This window comes from Corvus cornix, chromosome Z, assembly GCF_000738735.6.
Source record: "Corvus cornix cornix isolate S_Up_H32 chromosome Z, ASM73873v5, whole genome shotgun sequence".
Lineage (NCBI taxonomy): Eukaryota > Metazoa > Chordata > Aves > Passeriformes > Corvidae > Corvus > Corvus cornix.
The window spans coordinates 37,232,769-37,253,538 of NC_046357.1; the positions used below are offsets into that span (position 1 = coordinate 37,232,769).

General features: G+C 40.2%; 2 protein-coding genes across 3 annotated transcripts in view; both read left to right on the plus strand.

Annotated features, from left to right (window-relative positions):
- The first annotated feature begins 4,466 nt into the window (after positions 1-4,466).
- LOC104692011 (fructose-1,6-bisphosphatase 1) lies at positions 4,467-14,197 on the plus strand. The gene is made up of 7 exons (XM_010403730.3): positions 4,467-4,669; positions 7,069-7,231; positions 8,874-8,966; positions 9,992-10,135; positions 11,351-11,488; positions 12,684-12,803; positions 13,782-14,197. The coding sequence occupies exons 1-7, from the start codon at positions 4,500-4,502 to the stop codon at positions 13,971-13,973; spliced, it is 1,020 nt and encodes a 339-aa protein (XP_010402032.1). The 5' UTR covers positions 4,467-4,499; the 3' UTR covers positions 13,974-14,197.
- A 4,401-nt stretch (positions 14,198-18,598) lies between these two features.
- Positions 18,599-20,770, plus strand: part of LOC104692010 (fructose-1,6-bisphosphatase isozyme 2) — a 21,046-nt gene continuing 18,874 nt past the window's right edge. The window contains exon 1 of one of the 2 annotated variants that reach the window (XM_019288368.2): positions 18,599-18,899. In XM_019288368.2, coding sequence (XP_019143913.1) covers positions 18,727-18,899 — 173 coding nt within the window. In that variant the 5' untranslated portion in view covers positions 18,599-18,726. The remainder of the gene's footprint in view (positions 18,900-20,770) is intronic. The other variant, XM_010403729.3, reaches the window with a different exon arrangement.

A 20,770-nucleotide genomic window follows, 5' to 3' on the forward strand; every position in this document is an offset into this window, starting at 1 on the left:
TCATTTGTTGGCCATATTTTTCAGCACTTACAAAATATGTGTATTTTGTGGATATTATGTTGCATTTCTGCATCATGCTCTATAGGATATGTATCACTACCAGAAGAGTTCAGATCAGACCTTCCTCACACTGTCGATAAACCTGGAAAAGCCAACCACTCTCTCTTCTGGACCTTTATGTAGGAAAACCATTTTAGTTGTGCTGATCAATACAAATTATCTAGAAATTCTGAATTGAATCATGTACAGTTAAAATTACGATTGCTAAAAAATGATGGGTTGCACCATCACAGCTGAATCTCTGTGATACTGTCCATGTAAAGCCTCCTGAAGAAGAGAATCTGGAAAACCCGTACATATTATACTTGGAAATACCACAATATAAATAGGTATTTGACCCAGCAAATAAATCTGCAAGGACATTAATGGAAAACCTCTCCCAGAAATCTAACCTAGGATTAGGCTCTGAGAATGGAGTTTGACCATTTATACCAAGTGTTCTTCCTCTGTCACCCTTGAATTTTGCAGGTTTACAGCTTAAATGTAAAAAACAAGTTTTTTTTCCATTGGTTGTTACATTGACAAATTGCATCATGTAGTCATGACATCATGTCACTCAGTATTGACAGAAATTATGTATTTCTGCAAAGGGAACTGTTAGAACTACATAACTATAACTCCACTTTAATTACCTTCTTAGCTTAGTTTTGAAATCTCATCTCACAGCACTGAAATCTCTGTCTGGTTTCAACAGTGGTTTTGGGGTTTCTTTCTGGTTTTCTGGTTTGGTTTGGGTTTTTGGTTTTTTGTTTTTTGGGGTTTTTTTACATAGACTTGGTGTGGTTATTTAAAATAGTTTTAGTTTGTACATTTTACAAGGTGAGAAGTGGTAGCAAATGCAATACTTATATTGAATATCTTTGTTCTCTTTGCCTAGTACAATCTTGTGGATAAGTAAAAAATACAGAGATTTAAAACTTGTGGTTCAATATTTGTATTTCAGAGGCATATAGACTTCCTTTCCAGGATCTACTGCCTGCACATTAAGTGCTTTGTCCCGCTCCAGAAAACTGCAAAGGTACTCTCACATAAGCTGATCTCACACTGAAATGCTGACAGTGTTCCCACTCCCACAAGAGGGCATCAGGCACGGGAAAATCCCTTCACATTAATTGATATCAATCTCATAGTTCAATTCTACTTATTAATCAGTCATAATAATATAATGCATAATATCAAATGAAGCCCCTTTTACATATACGATGTGAAGAAATTATTTTTTAGCAAATTTTCACTCATAATAACCTAAGTTTAAACATCAATTGATGCCATTTTTCGTATTTCACCTGTGTCCAGAGATGTGAAGTGCTTTGTTATGTGTGAACCCTTTCCCACATAGGAAATTCACATAGGCAAAATGAAGCACTTTCTGAAGCAAAGAAGGCAGCAGAATGATTGTACATCTTCCTGATTTCCTGTGTGCAGTTCCCCTTTTCCCCCTGACCCACCTCTTGCAGCACCCAGGATGACCTGCCTCAGTCATCCCCTTCGAACTGCTCCAGCCCTAATCATCTTGGCACCACACGGTAGAGAGCATCTGCACTGGTGGCATGACATTGTCTTGCAAATGATCTCAGTGTGACTTGCTGGATCTTACCCTCTGTCCACACAACCAGCACGAAACTTCTGCAGTTGTGAGACTTCTGCACACAGAAAGTCTTCCTCAGCAAAAGTGGGATCTAAAGCTGTCTTTCCCACATGGACATTCTTCAGAGGGGGAAAAAAGTCCTTTTTATATAGGATAGGGAAGAGTTTCCCTCCTATTTTCTTAATGGCTGTCATTTGAACCTACAAGAGGCAACCTTTACAATGAAGGATTTCTCATCAGTGTTTGTCTTATTTTCAAAATAATTACACAATTGGGGTTCTATGTGCCAGGGAAATGTTTGTTTCAAAGTAGTTACGTGGATTTGTAATCTTACAGTTTTAAAACTGCTGTGAACTGTGTCTAGTTGACGTCATCTGCACACAAACAAGTCCGTGTTTTCTTCTGTATAAAGTGAGCTGTTTCAGCAATGTTTAGTCAACCAGCACTGACCTTCTCAAATCCACAAATTCATTTTCAATAAATGTTTAACTACTGTTTTCTAAAGGCAAAGGTTCACAACATGTAAAGCCTACTTCTAATCTTAACACTGATTTTATAGTTACCACACAGCATGGTTGCTGTAGGTCTGCATGGCTTGTCTACCCTCAACCATTAGATATAAACTAATTAATGTCAAGTCAACTTTCTATTTCTGGATTTCCAGAAATGACCAATGTATGCATACATTCTAAGGCCAGGTGTGTGGAAGTGAATTAATCTCAATGTTCTACTGAGGTCCCTCAAATACAAAAGATTAAGAACATGCTATAAAGGCTGAAAATAATTATTCTCCTTCCCCACAGTAGAAAATACACATTTGGATGGACTTGTATGAAACTAGCATCCTTTCAAATTATTGCAATTGCAGTTCACAGTACTTGTTTCTACCTGGCTTCTGTGGTGGGAATGGAAGAGTAAAACTCATGTCCCACTCATCTCACAAACCCCAAAAGTTTTGAGATAAAACCTCATCATCCTCTCAAGGAGAGTATGTGTAGCCCTGTGAGTAAGATGGAAGAGGTTAGCTATCCTCAGACATAGATACCAAACCTTAGGTATATTTTGAACCAGTCCTAACTATTTTATACTGAAGTACAGCTCTTCCTGCAGATTACTGATGTACTTGTTAGAGTCTTCACATTTAAGGCAAACTGTCCCTAATCAGAGACTCTGTTGTTTGTTACCATAACTCATATATTCCCAGGCTGTTCTGCCTACTCGCTGCTAGCCAGTTGGAGTACACTCATCCAAAATTTTATTGGCTCTTTGCTATTTGTTGTTCTCTACAATTGAGACTGCAGTAGCTGCTCTAGATGGTTGTAAAGCATTGCTTGCCTTTAAAGAATGAGCTAACCTCAATGTTTTGTAAATTTTCCCAAATCTACCTGTCTCTAAAAGAACTTTTTAATGATACTGGGCTGTTAACCTCTTCCCAAAGACTGAAATATCTCATTCAGAAGAGCCTTACAACTACTCATATCTAATACCTTCAGGAGTGTCTGCAATGCTGGGCATGGGAGAATTAGGCCAAAGTTGTGTACACTTTCAGGAGAAGACATTTATGCATACCTTTGAAGTATTTAATGCATGGATATGCAACATGCTTTGCATGAAGATAGAATGTATGTATATATGCAAAGATGTGCATCTTGTGAAAGACTTTTGCCCTGTGTTTGACACCATTTGGAATGATTTCAACCTGTGGTTTCAATTTAGAATTTGAGACCGTGCTTATTCAACTCGTTAATATATTCTACTGAAAAGTAATCAATTTTTAAAATATTCGTCTTCTTAGATAACACAAATATAAAAAAATGGCTAGTACAACAAATCTGGACTGTACAGAGTATAACACCTGTTTTCAGATTTGTGTTTGCCAAATTATTGTGTGAAAGGGTGTATCTAGGGTCAGGTGTTGGGTGAACCTGGTTTCCCTTACTAGTGCTTGGATTTTTCTGATCAAACATAAGCAGCGAAACATATTGCTTGACTGCTGCAAAATCAGGAGGGCTGGAACCAAAAGAAAAGAGATTCAAGAGAGCCTAGATTCCCTTGCAGCAGTATTTGTGCGAGATGCATTAGCTTCTAGCTTCTGAAGTGGGACTCAGCCTATGCCTTTCTATTGAACAGCTCTGGAGAGTTTGTTATAAAAGTCTCATTGGGTCCAGCTCCCAGGGGCTGTTTCCTTGCAGCTTTTTTATGATGTTGGATAGGTTGGGACACGTGGGGTCAGCATGATCTCCGTACACAGAGTAAGTTAATACTTGATGGAATCGGTCACTAAATGTGTGTTTTCCCTGTACTGATGAGTCAGGATGAGAGCATTCCTGTACAGCAGAAAATACTAGCCTTGCTCTGTAGGTTGTTCGCAGTTCACTATAATCCACAATGACCCCCACGGAGTTTTTCAATCAAGTGGTGAAACCATGCTGACTTCTGAGTTTTGGGGCACAATTTCAGGACCGTTAGCATTGAAGTGTGACCACTGCAAACACTAAGAACTACCAGCACCCGTGTGTCGATCGACTGTCTGTGCCGTTCACAGAACGAATGCCCAAACCATCCTGACCTCGCCTCTCCCCGCACAGTGTATGAGACAAGGTTTGGTTAAAAAAAAAAAAAAAAAAAAAAAAAAAAAAAAAAAAAAAAAGTGAGCGGCGGGGCTTTCCCGCCGCGGATATTTTAGAGTGTGGGTGGGGACGGAGGGGTAGCAGCCCTGTCCTCATCCCCAGCCCGCGGCGGCGGTGGCGGGGCCGGGCCTGTCCCCGCCCCTGCCCGCCGGCCCCGCCCCGCCGCGCTGGGCCAAGAGGCGATGCCGGCGGCCGCGGCCCCACTCGCGCCCGCCGCCACCATGACGGACCGCTCCGCCTTCGACACCAATGTCATCACCATGACCCGCTTCGTGATGGAGGAAGGCAGGCGGGCCAAGGGTACCGGGGAGTTCACGCAGCTCCTCAACTCCCTCTGCACGGCCGTCAAAGCCATCTCCACCGCCGTCCGTAAAGCGGGCATTGCCAACCTGTGAGTCCAGGGATGCACCCCTCACCTTCGCGCATCCCCGCGGGTCCAGGGCATCCTGCTGTCTCCGGGGTGGTGGGTGTCGGGATGAGGATGGGGATGGGTATTTCTTTCACCAGAAAAGCCTGTGAGTGGGGTTGCATGAGCACATCCTCTTGCACAGAGCTGAAAGTAACTCCTTTACTGTCTTGGTTTCTTGATTTTTTTCAAATGATAGAGGTCCTATGACTTCTCAGTAGTATAAGGCATCCAGTCTTTGAGAAATGTCTGCCAATAATAGAACTTCATTGTTACTTTCAACAGGTGTGGGTGCCTGGAACCATAAGACCACATATACTGAAAGACAAAGCCTAGCAAAATATGGCTTATTGCTCCTTGCATACTGCTTGATATCAAAGCACCATTTTATGCTTTGAGGTGTGTAATCAAATTCAGAGTGGTTTTTTTTGCATATTGCATCAGAGCAACTAGAGTTTCTCTACAAAACTTTGGATGTCTAAGGCTTTTAGAAAGTGCACTGGCTAGGAATGGCAGTGTCTGTAGTCAGCCAGTCAGAGGGATGTTGTTCTGGAGATGCATCAGAAGGAAATTGGAACTCTTGAAATGTGAAATAGCTGAAACCGCTTGTAGGTAACTAATCCTCCTAAGTATTTTACATATTGTTCATAAGCCCAGTTGTGTGTTATCAAGGCTTTAGAGATGGGCTACTTCATTACTTAATGGAAAATGTTGTAAAGAGAAAATGAATTTGCATCTACAAGCCATGCAGTTGAAAATATAATTTTTAAAAAGGCAAAAATCCTCCACTTTATGTATGTTTGAACTATATTTCTGTTTTGACTTCAGACTGCATGTAGCTATGGTAATTTTTAGTTGTTGTGTGGTAGCCCTTTCATATGCCTCCTATATCTATCCATACAGACTAGGGTTTCCTAGATGTAACCTGATATGTAAGCTTAAGGTCCTATTCCTTTTGTGTCCTACGTGTGTGTCTGTTGGCAGCTGCCCACAGGTTTGGTATCTGGGCCCATAGACTTGCCTTATGATCCCCTGGACAGTGGGTTTGACTCTCCAGCAGCACTAGGACTGCATTGGACTCATAAGCCTCCTTGAACAGATCTCCTACTGTGGGAGTGCATTTTATAAGCAGTGGTGAGATTTTGCTTTGCTGTCAGGGAATGTGAACAAGTAGGGATCACTGGAATCCATTTCTTTGGACCACCCTCAGACTCAACTATATGCTTAGTGCTGCTCAGCAGGGGAGGTGTAGAACAGCTGAGGAAGACATACAGACCCTTTCCAGCTGCAGGCTCCACACCTGACACCTTGTCTTCCCCTCCCAGGAGTCCCCAAAAGATGAGGTGTGAGAGCTGTGCTGCTACTGTGCCTCCACATAAGCATGGTGTTCAAAGTACATTTTTTTCTAAAAGCACGTTCACAATTGTAGAAAAATATTCAAGCCACTGTAACAGAGAGAGAGAGAGAGAGAATTATGTCTTTTTCTTTGTCTCATGCATTAAACTGAATAAGTGCAATGCACTGCTAAAGTAGTGTGTTCAGTGTTATTACATAAAACCTGAAATACCGGTGTTCAGCCTAATCAATGAACTGTAGCTGAAGTACATAGGAGTCAGCTGAATGTGTGCCCAGCTGGCTATTGTTTTTCTCTTCTAAGAGCTAAGCTTCCCCTTTCTGTTTTGCATGCTTACAAAATCACCTATCATAAGGTCTCCTGGTACTTCTGCTTGCCAGATGGTTTGATTCTGATTAGCTCGCAGTATTTTATTTGTGTTTCTTATTTCTATTTCTTGGTTCTTTCCCCAAGGAAACGTTTACTGCTTAAAATCAAAACTGAAAACATTAGACTATAAATATGTTGATTTATTTGTGAGGAGGCTTTTTCTGCTGCAATTTGCACATCAGGAGTATATTACATACAGAAGATAGCATAACTAGCATGGTCAGATTCACATACAGATTCATATTTAAAAAATAATATATTCATATACTGTTAAAATACACAGTTTTTTAATGAATTCTTAGCTTTTAGGGAATGCAGAGCCGTAGAATTCAGGAATAATATGTAGGTCTTAAGAGCTCACTAAGAAGCACAGTTGTAACTCAGCCTTCATAGCCTGGTCTGGCTGTGTTTACCTGTAGTTTACGAACTATTGAAAAGCAATTCCTTGTTTTGTATTTCTCTTCTAGATATGCAACCACAACTAACGTTAACAGGTCTCAGCAAGAATTCATTGGGCAGTAAATAAACAGGCTTAGAGAGCTGAGATGCCATTTGAAAGTGCTGTATGTTTACAAGAGATTTTACAGGCATAAGAAACAGAATACTTTAGAAGACACAGTGCTCCATTCTCACGAAATACTTTGTCTTGCAATTGCTCTAGCTATGGAATTGCTGGGTCTACCAATGTGACTGGAGATCAAGTAAAAAAGCTGGATATTCTTTCCAATGACCTGGTGATTAATATGCTCAAGTCATCCTTCAGTACATGTGTTATTGTGTCAGAAGAAAACAAAGATGCTGTGATAGTGGAAACTGACAAACAGGTTAGTAGCTTTAAAATTTCTCCCTGCTTGATTTCAGATCAGCCTGTACAGGTATACTGCTCCACATCTAAAAAAATAAAACTGAGCTAGAAGTTTCAGAAAACAGGTACTTTCCTAAACTGGCAAATGAAGGTGGAGGTGATGGGTGGAGAGAGTGTTAGTCAACATTTGTTCTTTCTGTCATTCAGACTTATGTTTGTTGGTTTGGGGTTTTTTTCTGTGTTATTCCTCCCCACCTTCTTTTTCTCCCACCTTTTTCTTATTGTAGAAAAAATATTTCATTCATCACCATCTGATCTCTGGAACTATACTCTGAGTTAGTCAAGCCCTTTTGAAATGTCGCTTTGTGAGTAGGACACTGATGAGCTGTTCTCTGCAGGTCAAATCTCGAGGTCTTTAATTCTTGAAAATTCTCCTTGAAGCCCATGAAAGACTTAGCAACAATGAAACAAAAGCATTTTTAACATTTATTATTATTTACATTCACAAGCCTGCATGCACTTGTGGGATAGTTCCTATTTCCTAGATAATATTTTGGTCTGATCCTGTAAAAATCTGAGTAAAAATTTAGTAAAAGTGAACAGCAAAATAATTTACAAATTTACATAATTTGCAAAGTATAATAAAGTTTGTTTTGTTTAAGCAGTTCTCTCTCTCCCTGTTGAGAAATCTTCAAAATTGATTTTCTAGGCATTAGATTTCCTTAGCTCTGAACAAATATTTTCGAAGATCACTGAAGGAGTCTCAGTATTAATGCTTTTCTAAACTAAATGTGAGCCAATACAGTGTTTTTATCAATGCATACCGGGAATTCATACTTGCAGATTAGAGCATTGCTGAACTTAAATAAGTTTCTGACATGCAGGATAAAATCAAATGAAAAACAAATAAACACTGTTGTTACACACCATTATTAAGACAACTATAAATGAAATGAGGGGGGAACAAAATATTTAAAAGGTACAGTTAATTCAACTTTTTCCCCAGTACTGGCAATTTCCTGTATCTACAGGATTCCTTAATCCAGCAATAAGGCAGGGGCTTCTTTTTTGACCCCCCAAACCCAGGGTAAGGTCAGTCTGGCTAAGGTAATATCTGACCATTTCAGAGCACAGATAAAGGAAAATGTACAGTTTAGGCATAGCAGCCATTAAAGGGCTTTTTAATATCTCTATTTTTTAGCTCTGCATGAAAAGGACTGATTTTCATTTGTTTTTTTCTTCCTTATTATTAAGAAAGACATGTTTAACAGAAGAGAAAGTGCAGCTTAGCCTAGGTGGTGGATATGACAGGATTGGCTTTAATTACACAGATGAAAGTAAACCAATAAAAGTATTCCACCTTTTTTTTTCTCATATTAAAAAGTGTATGAGAAAACTTCACTTTTCCTGTGTTGTTATCTGCTATGTACTTTAGAGATTTCTGAGCTTCTGGTCTGGCACAAATCACGGTCGTAATCAAGAATGAAATCTGGGCCAAAGAATTGCTGACATCTGAATTCGGTTTCTTTATAATCTATAAAAACCTTTTAGTTCATATTGCTGTGTAAGTCTCTGAGAAAATGTACCTACTGAAATGCTTTTATCTGGGGGAAGTTCATAAATACTGTCACTAATTTAGTTCCCTCTTTTGTATTTTCCAGGGTAAATACATAGTCTGCATAGACCCTCTAGATGGTTCATCAAACATTGACTGTCTTGTTTCCATTGGGACCATCTTTGCAATCTATAGAAAGGTAAAATTTTTTCATGTAGAATAGGAAAAAATATTACTTTGCAGCTTTTGGTGAAATAAAATTGCATGGGAAGACTTAATAAAATCTAATTAAACTTGTTTGTGAAAGAGACTTTCAGGGCAAGCTTTAAGTTAAATCTAGTACTTCACAGATGCATGGATTTGGATTTGAATTTGTCAGGATTTGAATTAGTCTCTTAGAAGATGAAGAACTTATGTGGAAGCCTAGCTGATATTTAATTAGCCAGCTAATGAAATTACTGCTTGGAAAAAATAATGTCTTAGGTTTCATGAATATTTGTGTTGAGGCAAAATACCACGTAGTTGTCATCTACCTGGGGAATGTGCTTTCAGGTTTTCTTGTTCTCTGTACTAATAGTCCTGTTAGCCTGAGGATAGGCTTCAAAAACAAGCCAGAGCTGAAACATGTCATGTGCATTTGAAGTGTCTAATTCACTCTGAAAGGCAGAAACCCTGTCTGAAGGAGCTTGAAATACCAGACTGACAGGTCACAACAAGGGGGGAAAAAGTAAATCAGATAAAACACACCCATCTGTCCATTTCAATTGTCTTTTATATGTTTTCATACATCCCAAAGTAGGTATTTTCAACTTCATTTTTGTAGGAAGCAAAAGAAAACAAAAAAAATCCCAAGTACTTTTGATCAGCCTTGAACTCTCTGAGTCATGTTTCATTTCTTTTCAACTGTGCCTCAGAGTTTTCCTCTGAGCTGTGTTCATCATCACCTACAAGGAGGTACATAGCTCTTTATTATCTCCTTAATCCTTTCCTGCTTCCTGCATTCCTGCTAGGCATAGTTAGAAGAGCATTTCTAGATCAATGTGTTTGTATCCTATATATAATTTGTATTAGTGCATCCAGTAGGAATCTCAGTTGTGGATCATGGAAGCATTTGTGCCACCTCATGCATGGATGTGGAGCACAAGACTGTCCCTATCCCAGAGCCCAGTTATGTACCAGCAATAGAAATGAAGTAAAATCAACTATATTCTTTTCTTGTTCTAGGTGTCCCCTGATGGACCTTCTGGGAAAGATGCTTTACAGCCTGGACGTAATCTCGTGGCAGCTGGATATGCGCTCTATGGCAGTGCCACCATGCTGGTACTGGCCACTTCTGCTGGAGGTGTCAACTGTTTCATGCTGGATCCGGTGAGAGTTGTCTTCTGTTTCTTTGTTTTGCTATTAGGGATTACCAGCTACTGTCTTTAAGAACTGTTTGTCCCCAGGAAAATCAACCAAAGGAGCAGCTTTCAAGGTAGCATGAAGGAATGAAATGTAAGTGTACTCGTACTTACAACCCATCAGGAATAATGTCAGGAGACTTGCATTCCTTGATGCAGGAGTGCCATGTGTGACTCAACAACAGGAAGACAGCTGAGTCAGCAGAGCAAATACACAGCATGTGTAATCATGTGATATTTAAAATAAGCAGTTTTCTGCAGTACAAAATGCCCTTTAAGTCTTATTTGTCTTTTCCTTAATGCTAGGACCTTAGTAAACCAGAGGAGCAGAAATATTTAACCTTCTTCTGTGTTTTCAGATCCCACCATGATGTGTAAAAGAGTAAGTGATGTGTGTGGGTGATGTAACATTCTAGCATGCATTTACCATGAGTTTTAAAACAAAAATCGTGTAGATCATAGCTGAAAGTAGTTTGCTTTAGTGGTCTGTTTCTTTGTGATCAGTCAGGCTGTGCCACCTGCCAGTCTTAAATTTTTATAACCTTCTGTGATCAAGCTGCAGGAAATATAACTTGGTACTTTCTGTTTAGTAGCAGCTTAAATAGATGCATGTATTTTTAACTATGTTTAGGTAACAGATTTAGCTTTGAGCATGCATGCACGTTATTTTGTTTACTCTTAGCACTAACTTGGAAATTTACTTTAGAGAAAACTAAACAGACCAGCCCTTGGTCACAGGCTTCCAGTTAGCCCAAGCTAAAAGGAAGTGGAATATCTACAGCTATTTGAGCATGTTTATGCATTGGTTCAGCCAGCACTCTCAGTTTCCAGACTCCTCAGAGTTTGGAAACTTACATTGTTTTAAGTCTAGCAAAAGAGTGGAGAGATAACAAATTTATGGACAGCAGTATTTTTTGGGCATAGGAAAGAGAAAGTGCTTGGAATGGTAGTGTGAAGAAGCTTGCATGACCCCAGGATTCATGCTTTGTCTGTGTTTTATGGATAAACAAAATACTTTGCACATAGATTGCAAAGACCACTTTTTTGTAGGTACTGAATTATTTTTAAAAATTGGCAGTGGTAGTAAATATTTATTTAATTGTGTATAGTACTGGACTATGCCTTGGTTTGCAAATAAGTGAGCAATTAATGTTAACAAATAGCTTTTCTTTCTTACTGTTAGGCAATTGGAGAATTCATTTTGGTTGAAAGGGATGTGAAAATCAAAAAGAAGGGAAATATCTACAGTCTCAATGAAGGCTATGCTAAATATTTTGATCCTGCAGTCACAGAGTATCTCAAAAAGAAGAAATTCCCTGAGGTAAAAGATCCTGTTGACAAGCAATGTTCATGATTTCCAGTGTTATGATCAATCATTCATTCTCTCATGCACTGTTCAGAGCTTGTTTTCCTTTCCTGTCTATTTAAAACATAACTTGGTGTAGGACTCCTAATGAGATCAGTTGATGTAGCCAGATATTTCAGCTTTCTCCAGTATGGCACTATACCTCTTTTGCATTTTTTTTCCTTTCTTCCTTTTTTCTTTTTTTAAATCTTTCTTCCTGAATGAAGGTCTGAGTAATGGTGCTGGAGGCAAAACTGGGCATTTGGTAATCAAGCAGAGAGGAAATCTTATCTGGTGATGAAGAAATTTGATCAACGTGTTGTATTGCTGCTTCCTCACTGCAACATCTGAATAGCTGGAGAGTGGAGTGCAGATGGCAGTGGGTCATTGCTCAGTGGTGACACGAGCTGTGTCCTAAGGGTGCCTCTCACTTGGAAATCTAGTGTAGTTTCAAGGCCTGCTTTGTGGCTGTGTGGCTTCCTGGTGTCAGGAGGCCCCAAGCGCCAAGGAGTGCCCAATGTTTTCATGCCTTAGACGTTTCATCACTGGAGTTACTACGCTGACAGTGAACTGTGAACACCTACTTTTGTTAAGTGTTAGTGTCCCTTCCTGACTTCCTGATCTTGCTTTGAAAGAAGACTGATGTTTTCATCTGACGTCTTTCCAGGCTTAAGGTGCTGTGTATTTAAAGTGTATTCCAGGGAGTAGAATAAGGAAATAATATCAGAAGTCAACTATTAACATTTTCTTAACAAAAAAATTGCAGAAGCTGGCAAAAATGGTTGGAAGAAGTAGGAAAGATCACTTCTTTCGCTCCTTTTATTTTTTTCCTGCTAGAAAAGACAAAGCCCCAGTGTTGATTCCTACTACTTGATTTTTTGCTACTAGAAATGCAGTGTTTTCCAAGTATTAGAGCCAGTGGAGAGCTGGGATACATTTTCAGTTGTTGGCACTACTGCTCATCTATGCTGAGGTCTTCTGCCATTCCTTCTGCTTGGATTTTCCTGGTTAGAAAATGAGGAGGATACTGACATGCTCTCTGAAACTACTTTGAGTATTATCAATGAAGCATGATACGGAGAAGAAAGATGTTAGGACTGCTAAAGGGGCATGTGGGGGAGGTTAACCTGATGTTCTCTAGAGTTACTTTTATTGAAATGTTTTCCTGTAGGATGGCAGTTCACCGTATGGTGGGAGGTACATAGGATCTATGGTGGCAGATGTGCATCGCACACTGGTGTATGGAGGAATCTTTCTGTATCCTGCTAACTCCAAAAGTCCCAAAGGAAAGGTAAGCCTGAATAAGCCCAGTTACAGGAAATGTTACTTTATGTAGACATTTCACTATCAAGATTAATATTTTGATTGCAGAACCTGTGTTGTGTAACTTGGTAGTTTGTATTTCTTGTAGGGGGGGATATGGCCATCCCTTGCACACTGTCACAAGTGACAGGACCCTATTGTCAAACACCTATTTTAGGGCTGCTGCTCACCTGTTTCAGCTGCAGTGACTTCTCTTTACCTGCAAACATACCTAGATTATGGAACATACCAGGGGGTATGCTGCTCAAACAGGCTCCTCTGCACCATGTCAGCTGAAACTGGTGGTGCTGGTCCCAACCAAGTAGAAGATCACAAAGCAAACAGTCTGCATTACCCTGAGATTCCTAGTGCAAGCTAGTTTGTAAGAAGCCTGAATGTAGTTGTCCCATTGGGAGAAGCTCTGCCAAAGGGAAAACCATTCCCATCTTGTATGTGGTAACAGGGCTTCATCTGGAGGAACTGTGCCTGACTGGATCTGCTAGGACAATGGTCAGTCAGGGAAGATCACACACTTACAGGCTGACAAGGGGACTGTTTATTCAGCAAAGACCTTTGATCTGTTTTGTAATTGTCTGTAAATTATTGCTTCAGGTTGCAGATAAGATACAGTTATTCATTATAGAAACTTAGTGGCGCACTGAGAACGAGTGTTTTTCTTTATTTTCACACAGTCCTATGTGCTCTGCCTCGTTAATGGTTGTGTCTTAACATACAAGCTTTATCTCTGTGTAAATAGCACAATGCAAACATGGACTATCGAGAAAGCACTCGGATTGGGCAAATCCAGCATTCACTGTGTTTTGTTGAAAAGCAGAATCCACACAATTTGAAATAAAGAGTATTTAGAACATTGATTGGTTTAAAATCAAATGCCAAATATATTTACATTTAATGAGTTTTGGCGTTGCCTGGCCTGACTTCTGCCATTTTGACTTTTGTCTTCTAGCTGAGACTGCTCTACGAATGCAATCCTATGGCTTTTGTTATTGAGAAGGCTGGGGGAATAGCAACAACTGGTCATCAAGCAATACTAGATATAGTGCCTGAGGATATCCACCAAAGAGTGCCTGTTGTCTTGGGGTCTCCTGATGATGTGAAGGAGTATCTTGAGATAGTCAAGAAGCATTCAGCTAAGTAAAGAAAGCTTGCTGGATTCACTGTGCACAGGGGATAAAATGTCTTACGGCTGGCTGATCCAAAGAACACACTGCAGTACTGTGAGATTGAGCTGTCTGACTTCTGTAGCAAAAGAGCAAATAAGCCATATTTTTGTAAGATTTTTTTAAAGTAAAATCTTGTGCAATTGCATTGTGCAATGAAAGGCATTAAAAGATTGCATTAAAGGAAGCATTAAAAATTGAAGCAATGGAAAAATGTGTTTTCTTTTTCATTTATCATTTTTGGTTACGCAAGAGCCAGAAGGAAATACTTTGTTGCATTTGATATCTAGGGGGGAGAGACACTAGCTTTCTCAGACAGACTATCAGCTGTACATCTGACTCTGTCCTCTTTTAAAAGTCTTGGGAGGAAGACTCGGCAGTCTCTTACAGTGAGTGACCTTTCCTAGACCAGTGTCTATGCCTCAGAAGTTGCTCACTGTACTTTGGTCTGGGTTTACTCTGACCAAGAATTAAGGTTTGGAAACATGGGCATTAGTGCATGTTAATTCTGACACATGATATTAATGTTGCTGCTTGCCACTCTATCAGATTCAGTTACACAAGGATTGAAAATGACATGTTAGGGTGGAGGGGGTTTAATGGGATAAAAGAGTATGTGTAGACAGCTTGTACATAGATTCTGCTGTGATGAGCTGGCTATCTTTGCCAGAAATTTACCCACTTACTTGATGAAAACAAGAATCTGTGTGTTGCTAGCAACCCTCACCAGATGTTCTTTGTGTTGTTTTGGGATTGGGGATTACCATGGAAAAGGATTCTGCTGTGCAAGCAGAAGGGAGGTGCGAAGATCCCCCCAAAGCATACTGACATTTAATACGCTCATTCAGAGCACGCTGCTAGGAAGAGCATGCTAGGGCTTGGGAGCTAGAGGGGCTGTCCACCTGTCTGGATACAGTTTATGGCTGTCACACAAGCATTTTGAATCCATTAAAATCAGAAAATCTTTGATATTTCTCATGGCCCTGTCTAGGGGTGCTGTGAGCTATAAGCCTCCCTGCCTGAGGGCTTTGCATGTGTCAGTGCAGATAGCCTGACTGAGCATGGTTCTCCTTGTAAAACAAGAGAAGAGTGGGGGAGAACCTTGAGTCCATGGTGCAAGGGCATGCTCCATGAGGGCTCACACAGATAAAAACCTGGGGACCCTATTTCTGACAGGTCATGCTGGGGCATTTGGAGGCATACCAGCAAACCTTAGAGAGTTGTATATATGCATCTGTTCTCCAAATTGGTAGGGGGCAAGACATTTCTGTCCGGGAGTGAATGGCCTAGTTTCTGCTGAAAATGTTAATTTGGATGAGGCTTTGCTAGCGGAGATGACTTTCAGGGACCTGAGCCCTTAAAGGACTGAGAGTGTTGGCAGTAGTCAATTTGGACTACAGTGCCCCAATGGTCTGTTAGCATGACTGGGCAGAGAGTATCCACAGCAGATTTTTGCCTAGTTACCATAATTCCTTGTCTGTGTTCTGCCCTCAAGCTTGACGAGAATCCCGGACTGCATGTATCTATTTTTAATATACCATACTGGCAGCATGTAAAGGTTATAGGAGGAAAGTCAATACTGCCCGTGTTTGCTAGGTCAGTTCTCCGTGTTTTGGATTTGCCTGTAGGCTGACATTTTTACCCATTGTGAGCTGGGTTTATCTTCTAATCAGTAATATGTAAGCCCACATTTGAACAATATCCCTGGCTAGCCACCAGTGGGGAGAACTATTTAGTAATCTCCTTCCATCCCCCTTTCCAGAGCTCTCCCTGCCTGCCAGCGCAGAGCAGGAAAGTGGGTTTGTCACAGTGTCCACTGTCAGCCCCTGTGGCAGTTGTACCCACTGCCCTCCTCAGAGGCTGCACTGTGGCCTTTGGTGAAAGGTCACTAGCTCCAATTTCAGCTGGCACCATCCAAGCAACTAACATTTCATATCAGTTAGAAAAGGTGTCACCTTTAAGACTCAGGACTGGCCCATACACCAGTGCAAATGTGAATAATCCCCAAGAGCTCTTTATATTAGAGGCCAAATCTACCACAGATCTGTCAAATTGAGGTGTTTATTTTTTTAACCTTCCTATGCTATTCCAACCCCTTGTACTGAGACCTTCTCAGGCTTATAGACAATCATCACACATTTTTGACACACTCTGATTTCTCCCCACCTCCCCAAAATGGTAATTATTTATATAGCCTAATCATTCAGTATAATCATTTGGACTATTATCATTCAGTGAGATCACTGTATTTATTGTAACAGGGTGAAGCTTTCATGCAGTCCAATTGCGTGCTTTTATCCAAGTTTATTTCTCTTTTTGCTATACTATTTACTGCAATATTTATGGAAAGCTTGGTTGAAGAGTCTGTGTTCTTTATATTACAGTGTAAGTTAATTTCTTATTGAAGGACTGTTACTTGACCATCTCAAAGCATTGTGCTTTATACATAGTAAAAAAATCCAGTACCTATAAAATATATTTGCAGATTCAAAAAAAAAAAAAAAAAAATAGAGGCAAATAATGGACTTATTAGCTCTGAAAACGCCCTTTGAACCACTGACTCCAAAACAAACGTTTGGTTAGAAGATGGTATGAACTTTGTCTTTTTGAACATTGCAAAAGATCACTTGGAATCAACAGAAGATCTGCATGTGATGTTTTGACAAAAGTTAAAAGTCACAGGCCAACTGCTGCCCCATTTCTTATTTACTAATTTGATTTGGTTTGCTTATGGTATTCCAGCTACACAGCAGAGAGATTTTGCATTAAATGCATTTTGGTACTGGTCAGGCTGACAGCTGCCATGATGATGAAATAATGTGCAGAATGTAATGTCTGTACTTTAAGCTAGCAGGTATTTTTTGCATGTATAATGTGAAACCTGTCCCCTTCTTTTATTAATCCTACCATGTGCTATCCCAAAGCTCCCTACATAGATTATATTTTGTTTTCTACAAAGTCTGTTCAAAAGAAGGAAGTCTCCTAACCAGGCAAAACATGCTCTGTTAACGTTTGCCTTGTGATGTGTATCCTGTACATTTAACTATATCACTGGAGCAGAAAAGAGAAATCTTCCAGATTTTTTTCTTCTTAAACCATTGCCTTAGAGGATGTAGTGCAAAACCAGCCTGTTGCTCCATCTGAGCAACTCTGCTGCCAGTCCTTTCTCCATCTTGGAACGGGATTGGAAAAACCTCCCCAAAGCCAAGCACATGTGATGGAAGCAGCACTGAACTCTGTCTTTCTACTCGTGGCTAGTGTTCAGTGCTGTCAGTCTCTAAAACCCTTCTTTGCAGCTGATTTCAAAGTAGAAAACTTTAGCATTCAAATCCCTTTAAAACTTTAGAAGTAATGTATTGTTCATATATGAAGAGACACTTCAAGGAAAATCTGAAGGAATGCTGAAGATTAAAAAAGGAATGTCAAGGGAAATCCAAACTTTTTGGCTTCAGCTGCTGTTCATATTAACAAAAACACATCAGGTATATGTTTTATTACTGAATTTTGTTTCTGTCTTCCTGGCAAGATTTTAGTGCAGTAATTTGGTTTACAGGAATAACAGTGGAACTTAATGAAACTTTTCTTCTGTAACTCTGGATTTTCTTTTCTTGCTGGTGGGCTTTCCATATCTTCTGCTTAAAAATAAGAGTGCTGCTAGTAAGTAAAATGAAGGCTACAGCATATAGTTGCTCTTACTGCCTAGTCAGAGTGGGAAGACAGTGCTGTAATTAAAATCCATAACTCCAGTGTTCCAGATAGCATGTGTCTTATGCACAATCTTATGCACACATGGAGAATTTCTGTCTACTTTCACACTGGCATCATGTGCTCCAAGTATATTGCTTTTAAGGAGTTACTGGCAACATAATTGCAAATTTGGACATACCTATATTTACATGATGCTCTACAGTATGAAAGCCAACATAAAATTTCATTTTGTGATTTATGTCACTGACATGCTTAAATCAGAGAAGCTGAATTTCTAAGTTATTGAAGACATAATTACTTTGTAACTAGTCAAGCCACAGCTAACCAATACTTCTTGTTCATTCAAGCCCTATAATATTACAAACAACCCAGACCAGGAATTAAATCATTAAAATGGAACTGCAGCAGACCAGCTAGCAACATAAAGCACTTAAACAAATGCATGTCTAGATGCACCCCTTCAAAACCTTCCTTCAGGGCAGAGGCCAAAAGAGTGAACAAACAGGGCTTATGGGAAGGGAACTTCACTGTCTGGAGTCACAGTGCTGTGGGACTCTGTGGCATGCATGGTTACCAGTGCCTGGTGCCTTCATTTCTGGTGCCTTGTAAATTGTGCGTTGCCTTGGCTGTGCTGAGCCCATTGCTGAGCAGGATCTACAGGAAAGCCATTTCCAAGTATGCAGCCAGCAAGAGTTTTGCATTATAATCCGTCTGATGTACAGTGAGGATATGTAACTAGATCTGCACAGAGCTAATTTCAGTGCTAATTACTAGATGAGCGGTAGTTGCTCAGCTGTAGTCCTGTCTCAGGCTCCTTTCCTGCATCCCACTGGACCCATGGAGCCAGCCTGGTGTAGTTATTCTGAGCACCCAATCACGTGGTCTCAGAAACATCTTAATAAATTCTGACCAGCAACACAGCCAACAGCTTCACCTCAAAATAAAACAGCTACTCAGGATCTCAACACAGCAAGAAAGCATCTTGTCCAGCCAAGAAGATAGGAGCTCTGGTACCCAGCAAAAATGACCGACAAAAGCCCATTCGAAACAGATATGCTGACACTCACGCGATTTGTTATGGAGAAGGGACGCCGCGTGAAAGGAGCGACAGGGGAGCTGACACAGCTGCTCAACTCCATGCTGACTGCCATAAAGGCCATTTCTGCTGCAGTCAGAAAGGCAGGCCTTGCCCACATGTGAGTCCTACCTTGTGCTACAGGGAGGAAGAGGAGGTAGAGAGACAGCTACTTGCATAGCAAGGCTGGGGAGTGGGCAGGGGTTCATAAATACCTTGGAAGTGCCTTTTTTAAGCTGAGTGAGGTCAGAGCCTGGATTATCAAGAGTGGGAAGCAGGAGAGCTCTCTTTCTGGAGCATTTTAATACTGGGCACAAGATAGACATTTAAACTAACTGCTCTTCTGTAGTATTTTACTCTAAAAATATGAGTCAGAACAGAACTTCAATGCACTGCTCACGTTGTTAGCTCTTGTACTTGTTGATACTGATCTATTTTTAAATCTACTGTGAATTTGCTGAAAATCACACCATGATATTTTTGATGCAGAATATCTCACTGTGATATTTTCTGCTAGCATCCAAGCCCTCTGCTGAACTGTGCAAATCAGGGCTTGGCTTATCTTGGGAAGCTGATTTTCTGCCTGTCTTCTGTATAAGCAATGCTCTAAAGCAACAGCCCTGTGAGAAGCTCCATACGCTGCTGTACCTGGGTCAATTTCTCTTTCTTTCCTCAAGCAGTATCCCTCAATCAGGGTTACAGGCAGGGGGTCTCAAAAGGCCCCCTGTATGAAAAACAAACATAACAATTTGGCATCTAGTGCTTTTGCAGATTGAGTAAAATATGGCCTTAGCAAAGCCTGGAATGTACTGAGCTGTTCCACACAGAGAAGTGCAATAGGCACCAGTCTAAGTCTTTCAGACTAGGTGATCTATCTGAAGGAGTTCAGAGATATGGAATGCCCTAATAAAATTGTGCATTTAAAATAGAAAGTTCTTGATATGTATTGAAAGATATGTTTCTGAACTTGCCTGAGTATGTACTTACACCTGCACGCATGAAAGAGACCAGGAATACCTCTGTGAAAAAAAGTCAACATTCATTATTTGTTCTGAGGTTTGGGGCTTTTTTTCCTCACACAGAAACACCAAAATGTGTGACACTAGGGTTGGGGGAATTTTTGTGCTTCTGTTGATTATTTGACCCAAGTCCTCAATCATCTTTGCAAATCATGAATTCAGTGTCTCAGAACTATTGCTCTCACTTTACAGGCACAGACCATAGTGTGTAGTAGAGAGGACATGAGACATACTCAAAGTTAACCACAGTAGCAGGCTCCTATGCCCTTACTGTCAAACTATGCTTTGTCTCTGTGCTTACAACGTGAAACTGAGCTATTTTGCCTCCGTGACTTATAGGAAGAGTTTTTCTTACATAATTTTTATCTTTTAATAGGCAATCTCTGAAACAGTTAGTAAGAGCAGAGAAACAATTTGTTTCCTCCAATAGAGGAGGAATAACCTTATATCCTTCCTCCCCTTCAGAAAAAAACAAAACCATCGATTACATTAAGGAGCAAGTGTTTCATTCTAAAAACAAAAAGCTTCAGATGTTGACTAAGAAATAGCTGAAGTATCCGAACACACAAATGAGTAACTTGCACCGATCAAATCACTGCAACTAACCATGAAATTTCAGGAATTCCCATGGCAAACTTTCAACCACTGTGAAAGTGGCTTGCATCCATCTGCATTTGTGCAGTGAAAGAGCTCTTATTTTTCTACCCCCTCCAAATAGGAGGCTGTGAAGTATCTTCTTTAATGTTAAAGCAGTAAGCATGAATTTTTAACAAATTTTCAATTCAAAAGTGGAGGAGAACTTCTTCCAAGTCATAGACCTGACCTGGGATTGTGCCTGACAACAAACTAACTGGAGAAGGGGTACTTAACCACTCCCTGAAAATCATGGTCCTTTTAAATCTTAAACTTGGCACTCAAAAATAGAATGTCCCAAACACACAATAGTTCTGAAACCACAGGCAGCTTTGGGCTT

What these genes read in the sequence shown, in the direction of transcription:
- LOC104692011 (XM_010403730.3), top strand. Translation starts at nt 4,500, where the DNA reads ATGACGGACCGCTCCGCCTTCGACACCAATGTCATCACCATGACCCGC. An exon ending in TAGTGGAAACTGACAAACAG is followed by an intron (nt 7,232 to 8,873) that starts GTTAGTAGCTTT and finishes TGTATTTTCCAG; the next exon opens with GGTAAATACATAGTCTGCAT. An exon ending in ACTGTTTCATGCTGGATCCG is followed by an intron (nt 10,136 to 11,350) that starts GTGAGAGTTGTC and finishes TCTTACTGTTAG; the next exon opens with GCAATTGGAGAATTCATTTT.